The sequence below is a fragment of the Chanodichthys erythropterus genome, chromosome 4 (assembly GCF_024489055.1).
Source record: "Chanodichthys erythropterus isolate Z2021 chromosome 4, ASM2448905v1, whole genome shotgun sequence".
Taxonomy (NCBI): domain Eukaryota; kingdom Metazoa; phylum Chordata; class Actinopteri; order Cypriniformes; family Xenocyprididae; genus Chanodichthys; species Chanodichthys erythropterus.
Window position 1 is genome coordinate 1,107,930 of NC_090224.1, and position 27,071 is coordinate 1,135,000.

General features: G+C 39.5%; 1 protein-coding gene across 1 annotated transcript; it reads right to left on the bottom strand.

Annotated features, from left to right (window-relative positions):
* Positions 1-1,650: 1,650 nt before the first annotated feature.
* lats1 (large tumor suppressor kinase 1) lies at positions 1,651-19,802 on the bottom strand. The gene is made up of 8 exons (XM_067383572.1): positions 19,657-19,802; positions 18,515-18,960; positions 17,387-17,537; positions 12,047-13,455; positions 10,020-10,602; positions 8,103-8,285; positions 4,001-4,107; positions 1,651-3,677 (listed from the first exon to the last, which is right to left on the bottom strand). Exons 2-8 carry the CDS (start codon positions 18,866-18,868, stop codon positions 3,177-3,179), a joined length of 3,288 nt encoding a protein of 1,095 aa, XP_067239673.1. The 5' UTR covers positions 18,869-18,960; positions 19,657-19,802; the 3' UTR covers positions 1,651-3,176.
* Positions 19,803-27,071: the final 7,269 nt, after the last annotated feature.

Sequence of the window (27,071 nt, forward strand, 5' to 3'; positions counted from 1 at the left end):
ATGAAATTGTCCAAAATGTCTTGGTATGCTGAAGCATTAAGTGTTCCTTTCACTGGAACTAAGGGGTCAAGCCCAACTCCTGAAAAACAACCCCACACCATAATCCCCCCTCCACCAAACTTTACACTTGGCACAATGCAGTCAGGCAACTACCGTTCTCCTGACAACCGCCAAACCCAGACTCGTCCATCGGATTGCCAGACAGAGAAGTGTGATTGGTCACTCCAGAGAACACGTCTCCACTGCTCTAGAGTCCAGTGGCAGCGTGCTTTACACCATTGCATCCAAAGCTTTGCATTGCACTTGGTGATGGTTGGATGCAGCTGCTCGGCCATGGAAACCCATTCCATGAAGTTCTCTATGCACTGTTCGTGAGCTAATCTGAAGGCCACACGAAGTTTGGAGGTCTGTAGCTATTGATTCTGTAGAATGTTGCCGACTTCTGCTCACTGTGCGCCTCAGCATACGCTGACCCCTGTGACCTCAGTGATTTTACGTGGCCTACCACTTCGTGGCTGAGTTGCTGTTGTTCCCAATTGCTTCCACTTTATTATGATACCACTAACAGTTGATCTTGGAATATTTAGTAGTGAGGAAATTTCACAAATGGACTTACTGCACAGGTGACAACCTATCACAGTACCACGCTTGAATTCACTGAGAGCGACCCATTCTTTCACAAATGTTTGTAGAAGCTGTCTGCGCTCCTAGGTGCTTGATTTTATACACCTGTGGCCATGGAAGTGATTGGAACACCTGAATTCAATGATTTGGAGGGTTGTCCCAATACTTTTGGCAATATAGTGTATGTGTTCTTTGAAACACACCATTTAACATGCTTTAAAACAGCTCAGTAAAGTATTTTTTTATTCTTTCTGCTGCCATTGTTTTCCTGCCGTTTGCTTCTCAGTTCCATACAATTTTAAGCTTTTATTGGTTTATTCCTTGTTTATAGACAACCTCAGTCATGCTAATTCAGATTAGCACAGTTGATTTTAAATTAATCTTGTTTATTTTTGTTCAGGACATCATAGTCCAGGTGATAGTAATCTGTACTTAATCTGTTTCAGAAAGCCATTTTTAAGACATGATTAACTATTCTACATTAAGGCCTACACCTGTCTTAATTTAAACCTGGTCAGAGAAACCGCCTGCTAATGTCTGGTTACATAGACAATTCTTAAGAAGTCGTTAGTCTAGTCCCAGGCTAAAATGCATGTTTGGGCTGTCTTAACTCAAAGCAACTTGCACTGACATATCTTAAAATGTGTCACTGGCATGGTTTGTGTGCTGTTATTAAAATACATTTGGAACATTAGTTTTTCATCAAAACAAACGTTATAATTCTCTGAGCTGAATTCTCTTTCATACGCCTTACTGTTTAGTAGAGTCCACACTTATTACAACTGACAGAATCATGCTTTCCTATTATATAAAGCGAATCATTTAGTGCAGTGTCCAATTCTTAGCCAAGATGTTATCATATCATGATTGCCATAAGCCAATCTTTCACAGTCATCTTGTTCTTGAATGCTTTACAACATGCTTTGCTTTTCTTTATTAATCCAATCTCTCATCAAATTCACAGCTACTTTAATAATTTGACTTATGACTTATTAAATGATACATTTGTCATTTTTGGATGTTTGAGAGCCTGCTTAGTTTAATTATCTCATTAACCTTCACTCCAACTTGAGCAGGCAACTGTAACGGCATGTTAAATAAATATAAAAAATAATGATATGCACTAGACATTGACACTGAAGTACGTGGTTTGTGCGTTTTTACTTATCGCCACCCCATCCTTTCTCCCATTCAAGACAAATTTACACTCAAAAGTAGCTACAGATGCTTTTCCTGGAAATTAGACCACCAAGTTTAATCAAAGAAAAGGAGTTCCTTATTACATTCAGAGATGCACAGGATAGATTTCAGGAAAAAAGAAAATAATAAAATTATGTTATGCGACCGTTCTCGCAGAAATACCGAAGCCTTTGGTAGTGACACAGCAATATCTCTTCATAACAAGGAGAGAAACCAGAGTAGTGTGTTTTTAAATGCGTTTTGCTCAGGATCTGGAGTCATATGTATCGTAAAACATGTTTTGACATCACATCCTTTGGGACTAAAAAGAGGGGAAAAAGTACAAATTTACACCGCATAACTTATATATACAAATTTTGTGTGTATAAATAAAAAAAATACACAGAGCAACAATTTACAAAGTTTTTTTTTCTTGGGAACTTGTATAATGAACGGTCTGCTAAATTTACCAGAGAACAGGATGATCTCCCTCATAGTTTTGGTGAAAGAAGGCATAAAGTCATAGTCCCTGTGCAGTCTAGTGCCCTGTGCCACTCAAAATGAGAAACAAATCCACACAATCATAAATTAAGACATCATCTGAGGAAGAAAACACTCGACTCATTTCAACTACCATTAAAAAAAGTCTTTAAATAAATTAAAGAGGAGTAAAAATACAGAGCTCCACTGCATCATTAGATTCTCGGTTGTTTAAAAGGCACCAGACAAGTGCATCCTGAACAAAAAAAAATAATAAATACAGCACAAAGTGTCAAGGCAGACTCAACCAGTCACCACCATAACTAGATGGAAGAGAGATCACACACACAAACATTTAAAAACACCACACACACATCCTACACGGGTCTGTCTCATGAAAATATGCCCCCACAAATCAAAGAAATAAGAAATTATATCCTGCATAAAGAAAATCTAGCCAATTTTAAGACCTATTAAAACTGTTGGCATTTTCATGAGAATACCCCTCCAATTCCAGTTACGCCTCCAAAGAATTTAAAGTTCTCATTACTCTAATAATTTTTAATTACATACAAAATTACTATAATGCAAAGTCATTCTTTTTTTTTTAAATCAGCATATAAAGGCAGTGAAAAAAAATAAAAAATACTACCATGATATGTAATTACTAATTACATGATGTCTAATTTAAATAATACATATCTGTTTGCATTACAGTAATGAGAAATTGAGGTTTTAAATATTTTCATGACAATGTCAAGAACATCACAATGCTGATATGAATGGTCCTGTATGTATTTATGTTCATGCAAAATATAATTTCTTGATAGTTTCTTTTGATTTCTGGGAAATCTTGACTAGTTTTGTGAGATTCACCCACACACGCATTCACGCTAAACATAAACCAGGTCCCGGCCCTGCTCCGGCCCCAACCCCTTCGAAGGGTCGACCGACTCGTCCTCTTCCACGTCATAATCCTCGCACTCGATGGGCTTGGGACAGCTGTACGGGTGGCCGTTATCGTCAAAGAAGCGGCGGAAGGTGAACTCGTAGAAGGCGTGCTCCGGGTGCTTGCCGTTCTTGAACCAGCGGTTGAGTGTGTCGTTGTGGTTGCTGTCAGCATCGTCGCTCCAGAGTTTGTCAGGGTCAACAGGGTCAAAGTTGGAGGTGTCAGTGCAGTGTGTAATTTTGGGAATGTAAGGCGCATGGTGTTGTTGCCGCAGATCTGTGGAGAAGTCGATGCTTTTGAAGAACGGCTGGGCTTTAATCTCATCAGCTCCATTTTTCCCAAGCCGGTCATCCGGGCCACGGCAGAGCTTCAGGATCAGGTCAGTAGCCTCCGGACTCAGCTTGGCCTGCAGCGGGATGTGTAGGGTCGTCTGCCAGTTTATCACCTGAGATGGACACAAACACTCAGCAACATTCTCAATGACCTGCTAATTATATAAATTAACTATGTGTACATAAGCAAACATACCCTGATAAATGCATAAAAAAACAATCAATCGTCACCAATCATGATCAGAAATTAACCAGCGTATTTTAGCACAAAACACCATGAATCCACATCTAGGGGCATCTGGTTCCTACTTTTTGCAATCAAAAGTAACATTGCACCTGACTGACAGAATCTGTTGATTTATTCGCCCAATGAGTCAAATGTGAAATCTTCTAGTTAATGTGCATTATAAAATCATAAACCAGCATATATTCTTACCTTCATCTGGGTCTCAAGAGGAGTTGTTGCCAGAAAAGGAGGTTGACCGACTAACATCTCATAGAGGATAACACCCACACTCCACCAATCACAGAGCTGGGTGTAACCTAGGATTTAAAAAAAAAAAAATGAGGCAAAAACAATCAAATCACTTTCATCAATTTAAAAAGTTCTGTTGTGCTTTACAACACAGTCTAAACCACTGGTGCTTGGAGATCTACCAATCTGCAGAGTTCAGATCCAACCCTGATCCAACACATCTGTCTGTAATTATCAAGTGCTCCTGAAGATCTTAATTAGCTGCTTCGGTTGTGTTTGATCAGGGTTGGAGCTGAACTTTGCAGGAAGTTAGATGTCCAGGAACACCCCTGGTCTAAACTGTAAACAAGCAACGTGACTCAGTCAGAGAGTCCTCTCATACACCCGGCTAAATGCGACGCCCGGCACGACGTAGTGTTGTCACGATACCAAAATTTTGACTTCGATACGATACCCAACTTCAGTATCACGATACCGATACCTAAACGATACTATGGCAAAAACCTAAAACAGTAGGAAAAGTAAATAAATAACATATGACAGAACTTCTTTCTTCACCAGTGTGCAACTGATACTTCTGGATTTGAGCTTCATTGCCATGAAGTTACACAGTTAGATTTAATATAATTTTTAAAGTTTATTATTTTCATGCTCAAGAAAATTGCAAATTATGTGCTATTATGCTTTTTTCCTGTTTTTTTTCTTTTTGTTTGTTTGTTTTGTTTTTTAATACATGTAAGCAGGGCTTGACATTAACTTTTTTCACTGTGGCTAATGGTTTTCAAAGTAACTAGCCACTCAACATTTTCACTGGCCACAATTTTGATGTTGGTAAATTACATTTTATATGATATCATTTATATGATTATATTAAATTTCTTTGAGTCATTTTACTTGATTTAGAAGATTTAAAACCCTTTCAAACTTTTAAATGCAGACTGACCACCCAAATCAAGATTACATTGTATATCAGCTGGTATGTACAGGTGGGAAAGAGGTGGACAATATGAGAATGGGCTAATATGAGAACAAGTTATTTGTGTTAGGCTGTATAAAAGAACAAAGAAGCAAATTACAAAAACAACAGTAAATTAAAAATAATATTTTTTTCAGATACACTAGGTTTATTTAACATATAGCCTACATTTATTTAACATCTTTTGTTGTTTGATTAACATTAATGACAGAACGTAGGCCTATTTAATTGGGCTGCTGAATGCATGGACATAACTGATAAAATATCCAGTTATTACCCACCTGTTTACGTCCACTTAAGCCATAACCGACTGTATTCACGCGAGATACTCCACACGATGGACATTTAGACATCTGTGTGCACGTGTATTTGACTATTCAGGCGCGAGGAGAACTGATCGCGCGCGCGACAGAGAGAGAGAGAGAGAGAGAGCACACGCGAGAGAGCGCTTCTGATGTGAGTCATTCAGCGCAATTCCGCCTATCCCTCCTTCACTAACTGCACGTAAATAACGAATTGTGTGATTGGAATTAGAGCTATAATGTAATTAGAGCAATGTTATTAAAGCATTAATTGGTTTAATATAACTGTATATTCCCTTCACATATTTATGTTTTTTTTTTTCAATTAATTTTATTTTAGCAACCAGATATCACTTATTAGACTCAATAATACACCTCTTTGCGGATGTCTGCTTGCATGAGTAATATAAATAACACTTATTTAATTTTTGAGAGCATAAACATAATGCTGGTATCACATTCACTAACCTGTCGCTCTTTAAATTCTTTGTACAAATCGGGATGTTTGTCGGCAAGATGCTTTTGACTCCCTTCGCTTGCGTTATTTTGTAACATCTTTTGCAGACGGGCTTCGTGGTGTCCGTGGGCTTGCCCTGACTGTCGGCAATGTAAGCAAAATAATGCCATATTTTGCTTTGTGCATCTGCTTTCTCAACAATTTGTGGACGGTCTACAAGAGCACCTGTATATGCAACCATATCTCTCGTTTGTCACCATAAAAGCCGTTGCGCAGTTGAGAGGAATAAACGCACTCAATGTGCCTTAGAAGCAGCGCGCTGCACGCACACTGCCCCCTGCTGTCGCACTTTAGGAAATACAGCTGGTACTCAAAGTACCGGTACTAATAAAATGAAGAACCGTACCGTTTCTAAAAGCAGGGTATCGCGATACCTTTCTAGTACCGGTATATCGTGCAACACTAGCACGACGCAAGTGTTTTTTTCTAACTTCAGCCTGACGCAGTTATCATTTTCATGTCCTGCGCCACGTTGTTTAAATAGCAAATGCTTTTGCACCCATTTGTGCGCACACGGGCATGCTGGACTGAAAATGAGGTGTATTCAGGCGCATTGTTGGCACATTACTATTTTGAGGCAACTGAAATAGACCGCGGCATTGACCAACAAAAACCTGGTCTAAAGACAATGGCACAATATTTTTTGTTATTTAAAGTGCACGTTAGTAATATGCGCCATTATGCAGGTGCACAACGCGTGTACACTCTGCTTATTACACACACAGGAATGCACAGCAGCACACCAACATGCCATATAAAGGCATGTTTTAATTAATATTAAAAATAAAAGGATTACAATGTAAAAGATTATTATTGTGTGCATATACAAATGCTTTGGTGGAATCCGGCTTTTCCTGTAGATGGTCTGCTTTCGCGCTTTAACCTCATGAACGAGCATATCTGTTTCCTCACTAGAAAAGCATTCAGTTTTTCCGCTTGCAAATTCCACCATGTAAACAGCAAATCCGCAATGGCACAAATGCCACTGGTTTTTAAAAGTAATGGGAAATGTGACTCAATAATAAAATGTTAGTTTATTGCACTTTGCGCCAACCATTTTTCCCGTCCTTAAACTAGCAAAAGTGCATTCGGACATGCTCTAAGTGCACTTGCGCTATGCACTTTAGACCATGAGCTTAGATCGTTCAAATAGGGCCAAAAAACTAGATCAGAAATTGATCACTCATAGCAATAATATGTGCAGCACCATTATAAATCAACAAAACAGTCTACACCGCAAGCATTCCACAAAAAAAACAAAACAAAACAAATGTCCTGTTTTAAATGTATATGAAAAGTGAAATGTGTGCAATTAAATCAGTAATCTGATTAAAGGAATTTAAAATAATCCAATTGCTTCACTTCCCCATAAATGAGAGTACAAAATACTGCAACACATGGAGTATATTCAAAACAAAAAAAAAACTGGTACATTCAAGATAAACTGTAAGCGGTCCAAAACAAGTAAATGTGTGTTTAAGCACTTAGGTACACATATTCTATCACATGTTCACCAAATGAAATATACTCTATTTATGCAAATCAACAGTATTTATACAGCCGAGAGTAAGATGATGACTTTTGAATAACCCAGAAATGTTGAAATACTCATTTAGGTCCAGTGTATGGGGGGGGGGGGAAAGATGGAATGAATGTGAATGATGACTCTATGAGTTACACTAAAGAAAGAAAGTCATACATGTTTGGAATGACGTGGGTGAGGACATTTTTTAATTTATGTGTGAACTATGCCTACTCATTGCACATGAAACATGCATTTCTTTATCAAGCACTAGGGGTGTGCGATAAATACGGTCTACAATAATATCATAATTGTTGATTTAACGAAGTGCGATCTGATATTATCGATTATGTCCCACACTTTGCCAAAACCAAAAAAGAAAAAAAAAAAAAAACATGCAGAGAGAGTTTACACATAGACTGCATAAAGTAGCTCAGTCCAATGGTTCCCAACCCTGGTCCTGGAGCACCCCCAACTCTGCACATTTTGTATATCTCTCTAATCAAACACACCTGATTCAACTCATAAGCTCATTAGTAGAGACTTCAAAACCTGAAATGGTTGTGTCGGATGAGAGACATATAAAATACTGTACTGTTTGGGGATATGCTACAAAGCATAGACTGAAAGATCGATTCTTGAGATTTTAAGACTCAATATTGGTTCTTTAAAATGAGAAATCAATTAAAATCTAGAAATGTATATATTTTTTTTACCCAGCCCTAGTACATGCTGATAGTACATACCTGTGCGCAGTAGGACCTCGGGTGCGATGTAATTGGGAGTGCCCACCAGTGAGTGAGCCAAGCAGCGCTGATGCTGTCGAGCGGCTCTGCGCTCCAGTGGCTTCAGTCGGTCTCCACAGCGACAGCTAGCAGGATCTTCCCACTCCTTACTGAAGTCCATACTGTCCTGACGCACATGATCACCTGACAATACGCAGATAGATAAAGTTCAACATTATTATTATTAATATGTCTCATTGAACAAAATAGCCAGGGTCCATAAATATTAACAAAGTCACATTGATGTGATTTTGCAGTGTAGACAACTACTTCCCACTAAAAAAAAAGTGGGACATGGATCTTTAATTATTTGCTAATGTAATATATTTGAAATGGTCATTACATCAACGTTAAAGGTGCCCTAGTATCAAAAATTGAATTTATATTGGCATAGTTAAATAACAAGAGTTCAGTACATGGAAAAGACATACATTGAGTTTCAAACCCCATTGCTTCCTCCTTTTATAAATCTCATTTGTTTAAAAGACTTCCGGAAAACAAGCGGATCTCAACATAACACCGACTGTTACGTAACAGTCGGCATCATTAATATGTACGCCCCCAATATTTGCATATATGCCAGCCCATGTTCAAGCATTAGACAAGGAAAGGCAGTATTAACGTCTGGATCTGTGCACAGACCAGGTAAGCCAGTAAGAACAACAGCGAAAAATGGCAGATGGAGCAATAATAACTGACATGATCCATGATAGCATGATATTTTTAGTGATATTTGTAAATTGTCTTTCTAAATGTTTCATTAGCATGTTGCTAATGTACTGTTAAATGTTGTTAAAGTTACCATGGTTTCTTACTGTATTCACGGAGACAAGAGAGCCATCGCTGTTTTCATTTTTAAACACGTGCAGTCTGTATAATGCATAAACACAACTTCATTCTTTATAAATCTCTCCAACAGTGTAGCATTAGCCGTTAGCCACAGAGCATAGCCTCAAACTCATACAGAATCAAACGTAAACATCAAAATAAATACTTACTAATTCGAAGCATGCATACAGCATGCATGACGAACATCTTGTAAAGATCCATTTGAGGGTTATATTAGCTGTGTGAACTTTGTAAATGCACTGTAATATAGTCGAGAGCTTGTGTGGCAGGAAGCACACGATTTAAAGGGGCGGCGCTGCCAAAATCAGTGTATAGTTAATGATGCCCCAATATAGGCAGGTAAAAAATCTAATTGAAAAAAATCTATGGGGTATTTTGAGCTAAAACTTCACAGACACATTCAGGAGACACCTTAAGGGGCGGTCACACTGCAATTTTCGTTCCATTGACTTCCATTCAAACGCATGCGAATGCGTCAGACCGGAAACGCAAGCTCGTGCGAAAAATTTCGCATTTCGCTGCGTTCCAAAGTTCAAGTTTGGTGAACTCTGACCTGCGAATTCGCATCACGTGAAGACGTGCGACCAGTTAGAAGATCGATTCGTCACGGCATGACCTCTTGGCTGAATTAAAAGAATTATATTTTTGCAGTAAAGTCGAGTAGGTTCTGTATTTTTACATTTTAAATGTATTGCTTTAAGTTATGTGTTGAATTCATGTTTATAAAAAAGACGCTGTAGACTGTGACGTCATATCACGACCGTTACAGCATCCGAAAAAAATTTGCACGTTCAAAGTCTAGTGTGACCGCGGCTTTAGACTTATATTACATCTTGTGAAAAAGCATTCTTGGGCACCTTTAATGTAATAAACACATTATATGCACAATGCATTAAATGACTGGCTTTTTTTTAAGATTAGATTTTAGAAAGGCTACATTACCTACAACAGTAGCCTAAAACAATGGCTAAGTAACTATTGGTTTAATGGCACAAAATCATGCCTTGGTCTTTGAGTAGTTGGGCTCACCGCTTTGGTAGTATTTGGAGTCGTGAGTCCATCGGAAGCCAGTGCACAGGCCAAAGTCTGTCAGTTTGATGTGTCCATCACGATCAATTAGGATGTTGTCAGGTTTGATGTCTCGATGGATAAAACCCATTTTGTGGACACTTTCTACAGCACAGGTGAGTTCTGCGATGTAAAACTGAGCCAAGTCCTCTTGGAAAATGCCCATTCTGATCAAAAGGCTCATCATGTCCCCGCCAGGGATGTAGTCCATGACAAAATATAAGTTATCTTTATCCTGGAACGAGTAATACAATCGGACGACCCATTCATTATCTGCTTCAGCGAGAATATCCCGCTCAGCTTTCACATGAGCTACCTGGTTTCTTAACAGGACGTCTTTTTTACGGAGGGTCTTCATGGCATACAACGCTCCTGTGTCCACTTTCCGAGCCAGACACACTTCTCCAAACGCCCCAATTCCCAGAGTCTTGATCTTATCAAACATGGATTTGTCCATTTTGGCGCGCTTGAGGCGGATGTAGTTGGATTCTTTCTGGGACAGCATCATGCGCATCTGTTCCTGTGCATCGCCTGAAAGTCCCACCTGAACACAAAACATGTTGTTATAACAGCAGTCACAAAATAGCTACTTATACACAAAAACAGGCAAACTTGCTCACACAACACAAAGACACAGATTAACTAAACTTTTGAAGTAATTTCAGACAGCATACACCATTCAATCATGTAATATTCACAATCACAACATTGGCAGGCAGCATCCAGCACTAAAAAACAGCAAAGCATGCAATGCACAGGGTTTCCTACAGTGAAATTATTAATTACTACTACTTTGTCATTTAATTTTAATCATTTTTTTAGTGCATTTCCAAGTTGTGCATGTTCTTGCACAACTAGGAAATGCAAATGTAAACTGAATATGCAATGCCACTTGAATTTTAACAGCAATCCACCTGGATTTCCCTACATGCTTTTTTTTTTTTTTTTTGATCATATCACATGTGCATGCATCTCATCAACTATAATTGCAAGTTCTTTTTGCAACACTTTCTATTATACATTAATATAAATTTGGACCTGAAATCCAAATTATAATGTAAACATTGATTTAAAAAAATAAATAAATAAAAAATCAGACATTATAAATCAACCTTGTTGAACATGTAAACAAAATAATTATAAAAACACTTTTTGCCGTTTTGAAAATTGGTACTTTACTGAAATGTTATCATAACCCTACACTGGAACACGTTATAATAGTGCAATGAAAACATAACCAGCAGCAAAGCAGCAATAATGAAATGCATGGTGGGTTTTATCAAACATGCACCCACAAAATTCTGCAGATTTAGATCTCTGTCTATAATTCTACCCAATCTGTCACCCACTCCACCCTGCACCCCACAATCAGCACAGAAAATTTGAAAACACTGGATGGATTCCATGTGGGCATATATGTGAGCTTAACTCAGAACTGCAGGAAACCCTTACGATCATAGCTCCGTTCCGAAACCTAGTGAACTGCCTAAATAGTTAGCTTTCCTAGCCATCACAGAACCTCCTAAGTGACCAATCTGAAATGCTCTTCATTTTGCTGTACATTTTAACCAATAATGTGTCCTTTCTAACATTAAAGACTAAGACGCTAGGTGACGACGATGTCCAAGTAGGCAGCTCAGTAGAGCTTTAGAACAGAGCTCATGAAAACATTTGAGGAAAAGACTCATACACATGCTGTCCAACTGACAGGGCCTTACTTTACCACACCTGAGTGACGACTACTCCAGAAGAAACCTTTAAACTATGAAAACCAGTTGATCAGACAAAGAAAAGAGAGAAGGCAGCTTACAGAGGAGATCCACAAACTAAAAGATATGGAAGACAGACAGACAGACAAGAGAAAGAGAATAAAAGAGCAGGAAATTATGACGGGAGAAAGATGGGAAAAGTCAATAGGAGGTAAACAGTGGAGCAGAGGAGCAAAGAACATTGTGAGAGGATGTGGCAGTGAAGAAACGCATGCTAACCCGCTGCATTTCGCTCTCCAACTGCTTCTTCCTTCGGATCCTCTGCTGGTGATTCTTCAGGATGTTCTCCACATGCTGCTCCATGAAGAACTTGAAAGCCTGCGGCGAGTACATGGGAACTCTGCTTTCCCCTTTGCGCTCCTCGTCGCGTTTGTGGCGCCGCACCGGCACGGGAGATGTTGTGATCTGTTTCTTCTCACGTTCCTCTGAGGCCTCGGTACGCTCGCTGGAGCAGGTGCTGTCCGTGTCGTTGTCATTATCCAGTCCGTCCTCCTCCTTGTTGCTGAGTTTTGGTGTGGGGCTAGGATCATACCCTGGTGGAGGTGGCTGTTGTAGCAGGTGTTTAGGATAAGGAGGGGGTGGGCCCTGGTAGCTTGGGACTTCTGCGGCTGCTGTGAGAGCAGGCGGCTCTTGATATGCAGTGGGCGGAGGGGGTGGCTGCTGCAGCCAAGGTGGGTGCGTAGGGGCAACGGCGGTGTGCAGCTCTGGCTTTTGCACCCGCATACTCTTTACCGGCTGCAGAATGGGGGCCTGTGTAATGGTGGTGACGGTAGTGGCAGAAGGTTGAGAACTGGGCACAGAAGTGCACTGACGCCCACTTGGCTGGGCATTGGTGAAGGAGTTGGAGCGGCCCGGCACACTATGGGGCCATGATGAAGGAACGTCCTGATTGGTGCTGTGGCCGGGCGAAGTCTGAGGCTGCTGCACAGACGATCTGACCTGAGGAAGCACTCCAAGGTTGTACATATCAAGGTTGTGGCTATTGCGGTTGGGCACCAGCATGCTTGGGGGAAGGTTGGTTCCATTTGAGGGTGCGGCAAGAGCGCTGGATTGCATTTGCTGGGCTGTGGGACTCTGTCTGTTAGACTGGTGCATGGGATATGGAGGTGGCGGCGGCTGCTGCCGGCCACTGCTATTAATGCCCATGTACTCACCTTGTATGGCTCCATTCTGGGGCCAGGATGGGGGGAAGGTGAACTTGTTGCTCCCGGGGTTTTGCATGATGATGGGTTGCCGACCCACAGGCACTGGACTGAGCCCTCGTTGCGTCTGGGAAGGAGGGTTTATATAGCTATCGGGTCGGGGCCCCTGAGGCACAGGAGAGATCCGGGGCACCAGGTAATCCAGGTTCCCAGAATATCGCTTGGTTGAAGGATTGGAGTCCCATGAGGAAGGAGGAGGAGTGACGCTACGCACCTGCCGTGGGTTTACTCGTTGGCCGCTGGCTGCAGCAGCAAGATTTTGAGGAAAGGTTGCAGGCCGTGAGAGGTCACTTTGAGGTCCAGGGCTACTAGGACGGTAAATCATGCCATCAGTCATTAGAGCACTGTGTCGCTGTGGGGCCAGTGATTCCTTTGAACCCTTCCAGCTTTGGCGCCGCAACACTGTCTGTTGAATTTGGGAAGGACCTAGAAAAAGAAAAAAAATCAACAATATTCACAGGAGCTTGTGCAGAAATTTTGTTAACAAGCCTGTTTGTTTACATTTAAGGGTCCAAGAGAAATCTAAACCTAGGCATATTAAGGTGCCTTTACACTGATGGATCATGTGTACTGCACTATATGCACACCCATCAACAGTTGCATTGTGTCACTCACTGCACATTTGCATGAAGATGAACTTTGCTCAACTTTTTTGTTTTACCTCAAATCAACAATTTACAATGAGAATGAATGACTAAGAATGGGTAATGACACAATTTAACCCAATTTCAATTCATACGCTTTTGATCTAGGGATGCTCATTTCGGTTAAATTTCTCGACCGACAACCGACGCTCGTTATCCGATTATTAACCGTTAATTGATAAGATTATAATATTGTATAGCCTATATGATGATAATATGACATATATATGACATTAAATAAAAAATACAATTGACGAGTGTCTGTGTCTTCCACGGGTTTATTTTAACATGCAAACAGCAGCATAGAACAGATAAACAACAGAACCTGGATTCACATTATCAAATTGTCACGCACCTGCAGCGTTTCTGACAACAGAAAAAAATAATTTAAATAAAAGGCATAAAATAAATAGGCCTACACTAAATATTTTTCACTTAAATGTTTAACAAATTATGAAAACAAAAACAAAAAAACACGGTGAATCCATTGAAGCTTTGAACAACCGGTATTTTAGACTTTTCCGTCAAATAAAAACAGCAGGCATACCTCAAGGATTGTTATTGTTATGACCACAGACGGTGCACGTGTGCATACCGAACGCGTCTTTCCGCGCTCATGGGCAAAGGAATTTCTTTGAAAGGCTCGCGCACGAGACTGAGCGGAATGCGGGAAATGAAGTATACCATCCATGGCCCTAAATTGTAATGGACTGGAGCTCACGGTTCACATCGTGAGAAATGGGAACGCAGGGGCACCGCGATGCGACCGCAAAAGGCACTTTCACTTTCGTAATCAAAGTGCATGCCACTGATAAGCTTTGTAAATGCAGTATTACAGTAGCATACACATACCAATTATACGCGCAGGTCTCCTCTCGTGCGTCCTCCCCACTGTGTCGCCGGTCGAGGCAATAATTTTCGTTTCGCTTTTAGATATCTCTTTTATAGATGCCATCAATGCATTTAACTTTCTAGATGTAATTACCGAACTCAAAACAGTCCATAAACTACAAATCCTCACGAAAACTTCAGTCAAGCCAGCTCGCGCGTCAATCTGAGAGATCAGCTTCTTACCTTAAAGTGTCAAATTTCTCGGTTTCTGAATGGACGGTTTTGCTTGATTGACAAACGCTAACGTTCGGCCACGATTTATATACCATCAGCCTGTCCTAAAACGTTAGCACGCTGTGATCGATTGCTTGGAGATCGCGTGTTTCTCTGTTCGAGAGCGCGCATTTCCTCTTCTTCACATCTGCGACAAAACAGTTGATTATTTATGAACGAAAGCTCACAGAAACCTGAAAATGGTCTCATTTGAAAGAAAATATCCTAAGCTAAAAGATGATATATTGTGACTGATTGAAGCAGCCCTTATCAAAAGTGCGGGGGTCGAATTCTGTCTTTTCAAAACTGCGGGGGTCCCCCCTGTCCCCCGTGCCAACGGCGCGCCTGACTCTTTCTATCGAAATGGTCAGTACTTCTTTTTGCTCGCTTCATTTTGCTTGTTGCTTAGGGAAAATGTCTGGCACGTGTGAAACGCCCCGCGAGTTAACAAATAAGCATATATGTATATATAGCATATTTTTCTTTAACCATGCAGCAAACAGCAAAAAAAAAAAAAAAAAAAAAAAAAAAAAAAAAATTTAACTGATAGTATTAATCGGTTAAAAATTCTTACTTTCGGTTAACGGTTAAACGGTCAATGTGAGCATCCCTATTTTGATCCCATTCAATATTAAATTAAATTGTATAAGAGTTGTCAAAAGTACTGACTTTGGTACTTATTGGTACTGAAATTTTAAAAATGTGACGCTTTGAGCGCTGTTGAAGGTTTGTAAACATCTGTGATTGGCCATTGTGTTGATGCGCTCATCGGATTTGTCTGTGATTGGCTACAACGATCAATGCACGGCAGCGACTGAAAGCACACGGAAGTGTTTGAGTTGAAAGCGTTTGAAAGCAGGCATCTATCAGCGGACTGGTCCAGGATAGAAGCCTGCTTTCAAACACTCCAGTGTGTATCTGTCTAAGCGCTTCATTGATGACTATTTACAACATTTTTACAGCATTGATCATTGAAGCCAGACATATCCGATGAGCGCGTGAACACAATGGCCAATTAGAGGTGTTTACAAATCCCCTCAAAAGCGCTCAAAGAGTCACATTTTTAAAATTTCAGTACCGAAGTCAGTACTTTTGACAACTCTAATTTGGGTATATATCAGGTACAATACATGTCAATGGAAAAAAATCTCAACGAAAGATGTAAACCCTGTCAGAACCTCGTCAGTTGGTACATTACTATAATATTAAATTTAACAACACAGTCTAGAGTATTGAACTCAATTGCTATTTCTTTTTAGATAAAATGATCAACACTCAAAAAAATTTTTAATTCCACATATCACATGCGATTGTCACACGCATTTCGTCAGTAAAGCCGGTTCCCTGATTAGCGCGAAATCGCCATCACCTGCTTTCAAATGGAGCGGCATTTATTAGACAGAGCCATAGATCACTGACAAGCCACGCTATATCTCGTTCATTATCGAAGGCGATTCATCTGCGATATGAACGCGATATTGCGTAGCTTGTCAGTGATCAAACTACATTTTATAAGAGTTCAATGTAATTTCAAGTTACTGAATCTTACATCAGCATATGAGAGTCAAATTAGTCTACAGGGACTCATATCAAGATCACTCATTTAACAGTTCATCTATTGCCAAAATTATGGAAAAATATCAGTCAAGAACAGAAAATTATTGAAAATATTCATATCAGGAATGTCAGAATCAGAATGTGTAGATTGTACTTAAAAAATACCTGTCAAAATATAATGTAAAACACACGTTAAGCGACGGCAGTTTTTTAATTGGATTGGCATTTATTCTCTTTAGCATGCCATGTGAAGTATTTCAGTTAGTTCCTTGATCATTCCGATTCAATTTCAGTGATTAAAGAACAAATTTATACTCAAATGTGTTATGTACGTTATCGTCTCTGACAGACAGCATGTTGAAGCTGCTCACCCTCTTCTCAGAAAACAATGACAGTCAAAATATCCAATAGTGTGGATTTTCCAGGAAATTAGTTAACTCGCTGTATTGTGCATGCTATTTTATTTATTTATTTTTTTACAGAAATTGATATTGTGATATTCAAATGATGTGGAAATAGATGGATTATAAGGTAATAATTATTTATTTCCTAGCTGGCAAGTATTCAGTGAAGTGATTGATGCCCATGAGTGTATTACGTCTCTGTTTATAGTTCTAATATTCCAAATGACAGCAAGCTTAAGTTTTTGACGGACGTGATAACGTGCATGAGGGGTGAACTATGTTTGATTTTTTGGTAATTATAAAACATGCTGGAGATGTTCAAAATGCTTTTTGTGTAGTTCACTATACTTATTTCATGGAATCAAGTTTATTTTGTGGCTTAAATGATGTTACTCAGAGACTGCCATGTGTGGCTTGTCAAAAACGTGACATTCAGCTGACACAAAAGGAGTGGTTTTGATGCACAAAGTTGATTTTATTGTACCTTATAACAAAAATCTTATATTTAAAGCCATTAAAATGCAGATCCTGTTGTAATAGTGAAATATCTGATAATAGTGAAATATCACTTTTTTAAACTGTTGTTCCATTACCCCTTAAAAGATTTGGACTCATATTATGGAAGTGGCTGTTAGTGGTGTTACCTACCTGCTTGTTTTATTCCCGTGTTCACAGGGCGTGCAGCAGTGACTGTTATCTGCTCCCTCACAGGCTCCTGGAAATTCATTCTACTGATGTACTCTATGGCTGCCTCCACACTACGACTGTTTGTCTGCTTCAGAGCATGAACCACCATCTCCTGTACAAACACACAGATGATGATGATGATGATGATGATGATGATTGTGTGACATCCAGACATACCATATACATTTATAAAGAACTGGCAATTGCAATGCATCTGAAGACATGATATTCATATTCATTGTTGATGTCCATACACACACACACACAAATTAAATATTATTTTATTGCTACTAATGAGAATCAATGCAACACTCATAAAATGTCAAAAGGGAAAGCAAATTGCACTGGTATCTCCAAGCTCACAGTACAGAGCTGCTAAAATAGATAACCGTTAGCTCCCAAACAATTAATTTGCATTTATGTGATATTGTTTTATTATTTTTTTATGGCTCTCCGATTGGTCAATGGCATTCTGCGGTGAGATGCAAACCGTACATCTGACAGCTGTCCCAGGCAACTGAATTCCTACATAGCTGTGTTTCACACCACTCATATCATTGCACACACTTCTCACATAATAACCTAATTTATGCTCAAATGACTATTTCATGTCTTTGTATTTTTAGTTATTTAGTAAGCGCAACTATGTAATAATTGGCATAACGTACAGTCATTTGAGTGCTGATCACTCTGCCTGGGTTTCTGACAGTAAATTATCCTTTATTAAATTATACTAAAGCGTTTTCTGTCTGCCTGTACAACCTAGAGTAAGTCTGTTTTGTCAATCTGCATGCATAGCCATCTATTTCAGGAGCAATTCATCTTATTGGAAAAAAACAAAACATGTACATCACACCCACATTATTAGTGAAGATTTGAATATGACACGTCGCGCTCGCTTCTTCAATCAGAGCTGGTCTGACAACATACCATGTCTTTCATTCCTCAAATAAGCAAAATTATAAAGTGACAGGAGAGAACATTCCATGCACAAATGATTGATATGACACATTTGGGGGGAAGAGTATACAGTACAAACTTCTCATCTCAGTAGATTCAGCTACGATCAAATTCAACAAGGTACATTACCTCATCAAAGCCAGCATCCTGCAGCACTTGCAACATGTGTTTGTTGATGTCTGTAGTGTGTCCACTGGAGGTAGTTCCATTAGCAAAAGGCATGAGTGATTTGCGGATCTCCTGCAGGGCTCTGTGGTGGTGGGGGTTCCTGGGGTTGGTGCTGCGCCCTTGTTGTCTGGGATCGTCCGGCGGTCCCTTCCCGGCGCTCACGTCGGCCTTGGGAGCATCTGAGGGCCGGGTGAGGTTCCGCAAGCTCTCCCGGATCTCCTGCAGCATTTGTTGACTATTGCCACTGTAGTTGCTCGCAGGGAACGTCTTGGGTCGCATTTGTCTGTATCCCTCGGGTTTCTCGCCCCTCTTCATGTAAAAACATATGTTAAGTGCCAAGGTGGTGAAGAGACTTCCAGGTGGAAGAGTGGAGCTGTCCAGATTTCAGTGTTTGTTTCACCTGCGCACTAGAGAGAGATGTTGGCACATCAGTAAACATGCATTATAAACAATGTAATTGCAATTGCATAATTAATTCTTGTAACAGCTACATGGTGATCCTCAAACATTAAAACAAGAAAATTAAGCCTAATTTAGAGCGATTTTTAATAGTAAACATATTACTTTAGTTTTTACTATATGCTTTCAGTGATGATGATAGTTCAAGATCATAGGACAGCATTTATTTTTGTGGTAGGTCTAGATATGCATGTCTAACGCTCACTAGACCACAAACATTTAAATAAGACGCCTATTGGAACCAATGATTGTGATTATCACACAGTTCGGTGCTAGTATGCTTCTGTAATCTAAGTAAGTTACTGCCTACCTAGATCGCATCAGTGCCCAGAAAACCAAATGTTGAGCAAATGTGCTGTCTAGGTAGGCATCTCTAAAGGTTTTGAACAGTCGCAGCAGTATCCAATAGATTCACACACTGCTAACTCAGTTAGCCACTCACAGTATGTCATGCGTTTACAAGAGTGCAGACGTATTGACACATAATGCCGTTAAAAACGTTAAACATTACTCCTACCGTATAATGAACATGTTAGTGCTGACAAATCATTTATGAATCGGTACAACAGGTACTTGAGGCCTAAAGCTGAGGCGATAGCATAGTGCTATCATACACCGAATAAGAACGAATTACGTTCACTTACCACTTAATGAGGGTGCGACATCATATTTGTACATGTATCGACCTCTGCGTACTATTAAATCATGAATACCCCCTCTGCTCTGTCTGACAGATACGTGTATTTGTTGACGGACCGTCTGCTTCTCTTTGGTATTTACTGTCGTCTTGAGTTTTACAACGACTGTCATGCGCGTCACAAAAGCCCGGATGTTGTGACACTCCCTCTTCCAGAGACCCTCCCCCAGAGGAACCCTGCACGAGACGAGAGACCGTTCTATGTGAATGCAAGTCAGTGCAAAAGGTTTGCCTTTGTGGACAAAGTTTGTTACATAATAAATTGACCTCCTAACCATTGTTCATTGTTGTTTCCAGTCCCAGAGCCACTCATCTATGGTCTGCCCTCATAGTAATGGTCGTACTTGTATTCGTTTTCTGTTTTTTTTATTAGGGGCCAAGCCCCGAAGGGGCTGTAGCCCCTATTGTAATTGTACGTTTTCCCTTTTATTATTATTATTCTTCCTCCCGAATGGGAGTCTATGGCAGCCCTATCAACGATGAAATTTGGCACAGTTGTAGAGATGCTCATGAATAGTGATTGGACCAAATTTGGAGTCTCTAGAACCAACTCTATAGCGCCACCACCAGTTCAAAATTTCAACATTCTAACGGTTTTAACATTTGAACTCTTTGTCATAGAAAAATTAAATTTAGTTCATCTGATTCGTCTCTTCATGCTGATGCTATTCAACTTCTTACATTAAGTCTCCACCCATTACAGTAGCGGCCATTTTGAAAAGTACAGTATTTGTTTTTTTCGCTTCTCCTCCTTCAAAATTTGTCCAATTTTGTCCAGACTTTGATCAGGTGATCTTTGGTCTGAGTCGCACAGAAATGACTGAACAGATTTTTTTTATTCATCTTTGATCAAAAGTTATGATGTCACGAAGTTAACGAGGTTGACCCGAAATTGCTATAGAGGCTGTATCTCGGCCAAACTTTGAGCAATCGAAACAAAAATTGGTACCCTTGATCAAGACCATGATCTAAGGTTCCATGCCGAATTTGGGAACAGCGCCACCTACAGGTCATGAGATATGAAAAATGGCTATTTTGGCCAATTACTTTTGAACACTTTATTAGAAAATCAAGATCTTGGTGTCTATGGATTCCTTGGGCCATGCCGAATCCGGGGATATTGAATTTGTCAACATCGGATGAAAAGCATGTCCGCCATTTTGAATTTTGTCATAAATTGCAATAACTTTTAAACAATTTGACATATCATCACAAAATTTGGTACATATGACCATCAGAGTGTCCTGAAGGTACATGAGAAGTTTCAGCACAGCGCCACCTAGTGTTCCACATATATAATGTTTTTTGCAAAATTGCTTATAACTTTTGAAAACATTATCCAAAATTTGTCTGCTTTATGTCATTTTATTCCCTGGCTTATGCCGATTCCGACAATGTGTCATTTGTCATTTTCCTTAAATGTACCTGTCTGCCATATTGAATTAAATCAAAAACAGTTTTTTCGCTACTCCTCCTACAAATTTTGGTCAATTTTGTCCAAAATCAGCTCAGATGATCTTTGGACCGAGCCGCACAGAAATGACTGAACAGATTTTTGATATTCGCTACCATTCCCAAGATATTCATCTCTGAATGTGACCTTGCTTGTGTTTGTTGTCTTATACTAGTTAGCTTAGCACAGTAATTGCTTAGCATGCTAAACTATTGCTATTCTTTCTAATGTGGTCTTCAGTCAACAGGTTAACCAAAACTTAGTTGGCATTAAATAACTTTGCATACTAATATGGTTAACATGCTATGAAGCTTTTTTTGTGAACTCTTTCTCACACTGAAACCTCTGCTTAGCATACTGATGAACTTGCATGGCTGATTAGCTCAATGTGTTACGCCACGGATCCCGAATGCTCTGCATCGTGGGTTCGAAACTCAGTGTGACACATGCCCAGACCGCATGAGGTACTGTGGCAGGAAAAGATGCAGAACTTGTGTCTGTTCTAGGCATTCTGCCTAAAACTGGTCTAATCTGAAGCTATCACATGCAATTCCTTTATGTCCAAATTCGTAGTTATTCTTCTTCCCCCTGTATGGTAATCAATGAACCATAAGAAGGAAAATTATCAAATTTGGCATGCTTGTAGTGATAGTAATTAAAAGTAATTTGACCAACTTTGGAGTATCTAGGACTAAGTCTATAGCGCCACCACCAGTTCAAATATTCACTTTTGTAAAGGTTATAACTTTTGAACCCTTTGTTCCAGAAAAATGAATGTCAATACAACTGATTCCTCTCTTCATACTGATCACATTCAATATCTTACATTAAGTCTCCACCCAGTACAGTAGTGGCCATTTTGAAAAGTACAGTATTCCGTTTTTTCGCTACTCCTCCTTCAAAATTTGTCCAATTTTGTCCAAACTTTGATCAGGTGATCTTTGGTCTGAGCCGCACAGAAATGACTGAACAGATTTTTTTTATTCATCTTTGTTCAAAAGTTATGATGTCACGAAGTTAACGAGGTTGACCCAAAATTGCTATAGAGGCTGTATCTCGGCCAAACTTTGAGCAATCAAAACTAAAATTGGTACACTTGATCAAGACCATGATCTGAGGTTCCATGCCAAATTTGGGAACAGCGCCACCTACAGGTCATGAGATCTGAAAAATGGCTATTTTGGCCAATAACTTTTGAACACTTTATTAGAAAATCAAGATCTTGGTGTCTATGGATTCCCTATGCCATGCCGAATCCGAGGATATCGAATTCGTCAACATCGGATGAACCACGTGTCCGCCATTTTGAATTTTGTCATAAATTGCAATAACTTTTAAACAATTTGACATATCTTCACACAAATTGGTATGTATGACCTTTAGAAGGTCCTGAAGGTACCTGAGAAGTTTCAACACAGCGCCACCTACTGTTCCACAGATGTAATGATTATTGCAAAACCACTTATAACTTTTGAAAACACTTTCCAAAATGTGTATGCTTTAAGTCATTTTATTCCCTGGCTTATGCCGATTCCGACGATGTGTCATTTGTCATTTTCCTTAAATGTACCTGTCCGCCATATTGAAATAAATGGAAAACAGTTTTTTCGCTACTCCTCCTACAATTTTTGTCCAATTTTGTCCAAAATCAGCTCAGGTGATCTTTGGACCGAGCCGCACAGAAATGACTGAATGGATTTTTGATATTCGCTACCATTCCCAAGATATTCATCTCTGAATGTGACCTTGCTTGTGTTTGTTGTCTTATGCTAGTTAGCTTAGCATGCTAATTGCTTAGCATGCTAACCAGTTGTCATTCTCTTTAATGTGGCTCTTCAGTTATCAAGTTAACCATGAGCTTCATTACCATTAAGTTAGCTTAGCATGCTAATATGGTTAGCATGCTAAGTAATGCTTTTTTTGTGAATTCTTTGTTAGACTAAAAGGTTTCTTCCACAGTCTGTTGAATGTGCATCCTCAAGTAGCTCAATGTGTAAAGCCAGTTATCTGAAGAGCCCTGTATCCGAAGTTAGTCGGTTCGAATCCCAGGTGGAGCGGTTTTATAAAATAGTGTGTTTTGATTCCTTTACTGCCTCTTGGATTAGAAATAAATGCTTTTTTTTCATGCTGTGTTCATTTTCATCTAAGCTTATGTACATTCTGAGTTCATTCTTGCCCGTAATTCTGAACCAGCTGTTTCATGTTTGTTCATTTTCTGCTGTTTTTCCTCTTCCTGCTCTGTATTGCACTACAGCATGATGAGCTGCAGAATGATCTAAACTAAAGTTATTAGGGGCCAAGCCCCGAAGGGGCTGTAGCCCCTATTGTAATTGTACGTTTTCCCTTTTATTATTATTATTCTTCCTCCCGAATGGGAGTCTATGGCAGCCCTATCAACGGAACATGAGAAAATGATGAAATTTGGCACACTTGTAGTGATGGTCATGTCTAGAAATCTGACCAATTTTGGAGTCTCTAGGACCAACTCTATAGCGCCACCACCAGTTCAAAAATTCAACATTCTAAAGTTTATAACTTTTGAACCATTTGCTCTAGAAAAATAAAATTTAGTACATCTGATTCGTCTCTTCATGCTGATTCTATTAAAATTCTTACATTAAGTCTCCGCCCATTACAGTAGCGGCCATTTTGAAAAGTACAGTATTCCGTTTTTTCGCTACTCCTCCTTCAAAATTTGTCCAATTTTGTCCAAACTTTGATCAGGTGATCTTTGGTCTGAGCCGCACAGAAATGACTGAACAGATTTTTTTTATTCATCTTTGTTCAAAAGTTATGATGTCACGAAGTTAACGAGGTTGACCCAAAATTGCTATAGAGGCTGTATCTCGGCCAAACTTTGAGCAATCAAAACTAAAATTGGTACACTTGATCAAGACCATGATCTGAGGTTCCATGCCAAATTTTCTGCTGTTTTTCCTCTTCCTGCTCTGTATTGCACTACAGCATGATGAGCTGCAGAATGATCTAAAGTGCAGCTTTATAAGAATTCTTCATTTTGAGTTCATTTTCACATGAACTAATAAACTTCAGCAGGTGTGGAAACATTCACTTGCACAGTGGTGCAATGAGATGAGAAATGGACCTTGGACCCGGAGGTCGTGGATTCGAATCTTGTGTGGGGTTCCTTTATACAATTGTGTGTAATGAGTCATTTTGATACCTTTTTTATCCAAATAAGGATTGTGCTAATCTTTATTCCTCTTCAATGAGATACGAGTATTTTAGTTCATTCCGTGTTCGTTCTCTGAACTTCTATTGATTTTCATTTCATTTCCACCTGTCCTTCTGAACCAGATGTTTTGCATGTACATTCAATTTCTGCTGTTTTTGCTCTTCCTGCTCCGTATTGCGCTACTGCCCCTACTGGGGCTTGGCCCCGAATTGCTGCTTGCAGCTATATTTTTATTTTATTTTTTTCCATTTTTGTCGTTTTATTTTAAAAAGCTGCTGTTGAGATTTCAATAAATATCTTCCATCCTAAGGCCCAAATACTAACAGGACTGACAACCACCATAAGAGGACATGAACAGGATCAGTTAAAGGTGCAATATGTAAGAATTTTGCAGTAAAATATCCAAAAAATTGCTATTTTAACCAAGGCTCCGGGACGTGTGAGGAGTCGCCTGTCAATTGTGTCATACCTGCGTTATCCTCAGTTTCCGTTTTATTTTGTAGAAACCATGGAAATACCAAAGACGCTTTAATAAATTACATGTTTTAATAGACAAGGGAATAACTGTTTTGAAACATTTATAGACAAAAAACTAATTATTGTTATATAGCTCAACACGTTTAACGTTAGTCTTAAAAAAAAATAATTGCATGCCACTTATCAACACAAGCCATCCAGTATTTAATATGATATTCTAAAATCGATCTAGCTTACTGAAGTGTGCAACAAGTGTCTCACAGCAGCCACCGAGTAAATACACAGAGTACCGTTATAACATCTTTTTCAACACACTTAAATGTATATAATGATAAACAGAGCTGCGTTACCTCATACTCATGACCGGAAAAGCGGAAGCGGCGCCGGCGACTGTCATAATAAAAGTTCTGCTGCTCGTGAGGCGTGTGTTGTGCAATCGCTCCAGCGGCCTCGTTCAGCTCACAACACTCGATCCTGCTCTGCTTCATACTACAGTAACGTTAATAATCACATCCATGAATAATCTCATCCACCGGCTGTGAGGTGAAGACCACATGTCCCAAGATTCCTCGCTTAAACTTGGCATCATCAAGCTACGCCTTTGTTTTGAAAAGGCATCTATCGACCTCTTTGTCCCACGGCATGATGAATTGGAGTTTTGGAGGGATTATTTGCTATGTGGGATAAGTTTTTTCCAAATTCTAGACATATTTCTTATTTAATAGTTCAACACTGCAAAACAGATTTTTATTTTGTATAAAGTAGCACAAAATATTTCAGAAAACTTCATAAAATAACTGTCATAGCCTATAACACACTAATCTCACACTAATAACAACTTTTAGGTACATTATTTTAAATAACCTGGCAAATCCAGTGAAACACGCACCAATGAAAATAGAGTTGTTGTTTGATTGTTTTTTCTTCATAACAAAAGGCCCACTAAGTAGTATCGTTATAATAGTGTAGGGTACCACACATTTTTGAAATTTTCAAAGGGTGCCGTGACTGAAAAAAGGTTAGAAAACACTGGTCTAATGGATCAAATAGTCATTGCTTTTGTCCAAAACGCGTGCAACAAAGCATGAGGGAGAATAAATCGGATATCATCGTATTATTGTCACAAATGGTGTTGGGTTTAGTTTCATGTTTATAGTTTCTTATGTCTCTTATTTTGTAAATAGTCATTGTCATGTTTCATGTTCCTGTTTGCCATGTGCTTCCCTTGTTTGTCATGTGGCAAGGGGAGCACATACTGCTATGTGCTCCCCTTGCCATGTTGTCATTGGATCATTGGGTTGATTGTGCACAGGTGTCCCTTGTTTTGTCATTAGTCCTTGTGCATGTTTGCCTTGTTCTTGGTTAAGTATTATCTGTGTAAACACTGCTTTTGTTGAGTTTTTTCATGCCATATTTGTCATGCCAAGCCAAGTCTGTGTTCATTTTGTTCATGTTTGGGATTTCAATATAGGCTACACATGGGTTCTTCAAGCTCGCTTTCAGTGGACTCATTACAATTATAAACTCTTGATGAATTAAATTTGCCCTTTTCCACACCATCAAGCCATTTAGCTTTAAGTATCACTAATGCATCATAGAACCAGTTAAGCCGAGTTCAGACTGCACGATTTTCAAAGTAGTCAGGTCACTGTTCTTTTCACACTGCTTGACTATCTTGGCCAGCATTCAGTCGCTGCTGTGTTCAAACTGCACGATGGATCGGTGACAGAAGGTTTCACACTGCATGACTTTACAATAGGAAGAATCGCCGACAACTCTGTCTGGCACGCAAACTACGTTTCCCAACCAAACACACGCGAGATGTGACATGGAAACAACGCGATATCACGCGTGCAAGACCGGATTTCTCACGTGAGACTGGGATTATTATTAAAAATGGTAGCCCACAAGAAGTTTGCAATACCAATTGCTTGAGCGCGGATTTGCAGCGAAAACAAGAAAAAGAAAAGAAGAATATTGAGGAGGAAATGGTTGGGGAGACGTGAGGAACAAGGATTCTCCCTGCGTTCCATTCGTTAAGGGCTCATCCCTATGCCCTAATCCCTTAAAAGGGTTTACCCTCCAGAGTGAGAGCTTCGAAGGGATGAAGGGTGAAGGGGTAAAAAAAAATCTTTGGAACGGACTTCTGCGTCATCTTAACGAGACGATTGAAGAGGAGTAGATTGTGCAAGCTGCACCCTTTGTTTAACGTTTATTTATTTATTTTAGGTTTATCGCA

Excerpts from the sequence above, each read along its gene's own strand:
- lats1 (XM_067383572.1), bottom strand. The coding sequence starts at position 18,868 with ATGAAGAGGGGCGAGAAACCCGAGGGATACAGACAAATGCGACCCAAG. Across the intron at positions 10,603-12,046 it reads TGGAGAGCGAAATGCAGCGG|GTGGGACTTTCAGGCGATGC; the intron begins GTTAGCATGCGT and ends TTTTGTGTTCAG. Across the intron at positions 4,108-8,102 it reads CGAGGTCCTACTGCGCACAG|GTTACACCCAGCTCTGTGAT; the intron begins GTATGTACTATC and ends TTTAAATCCTAG.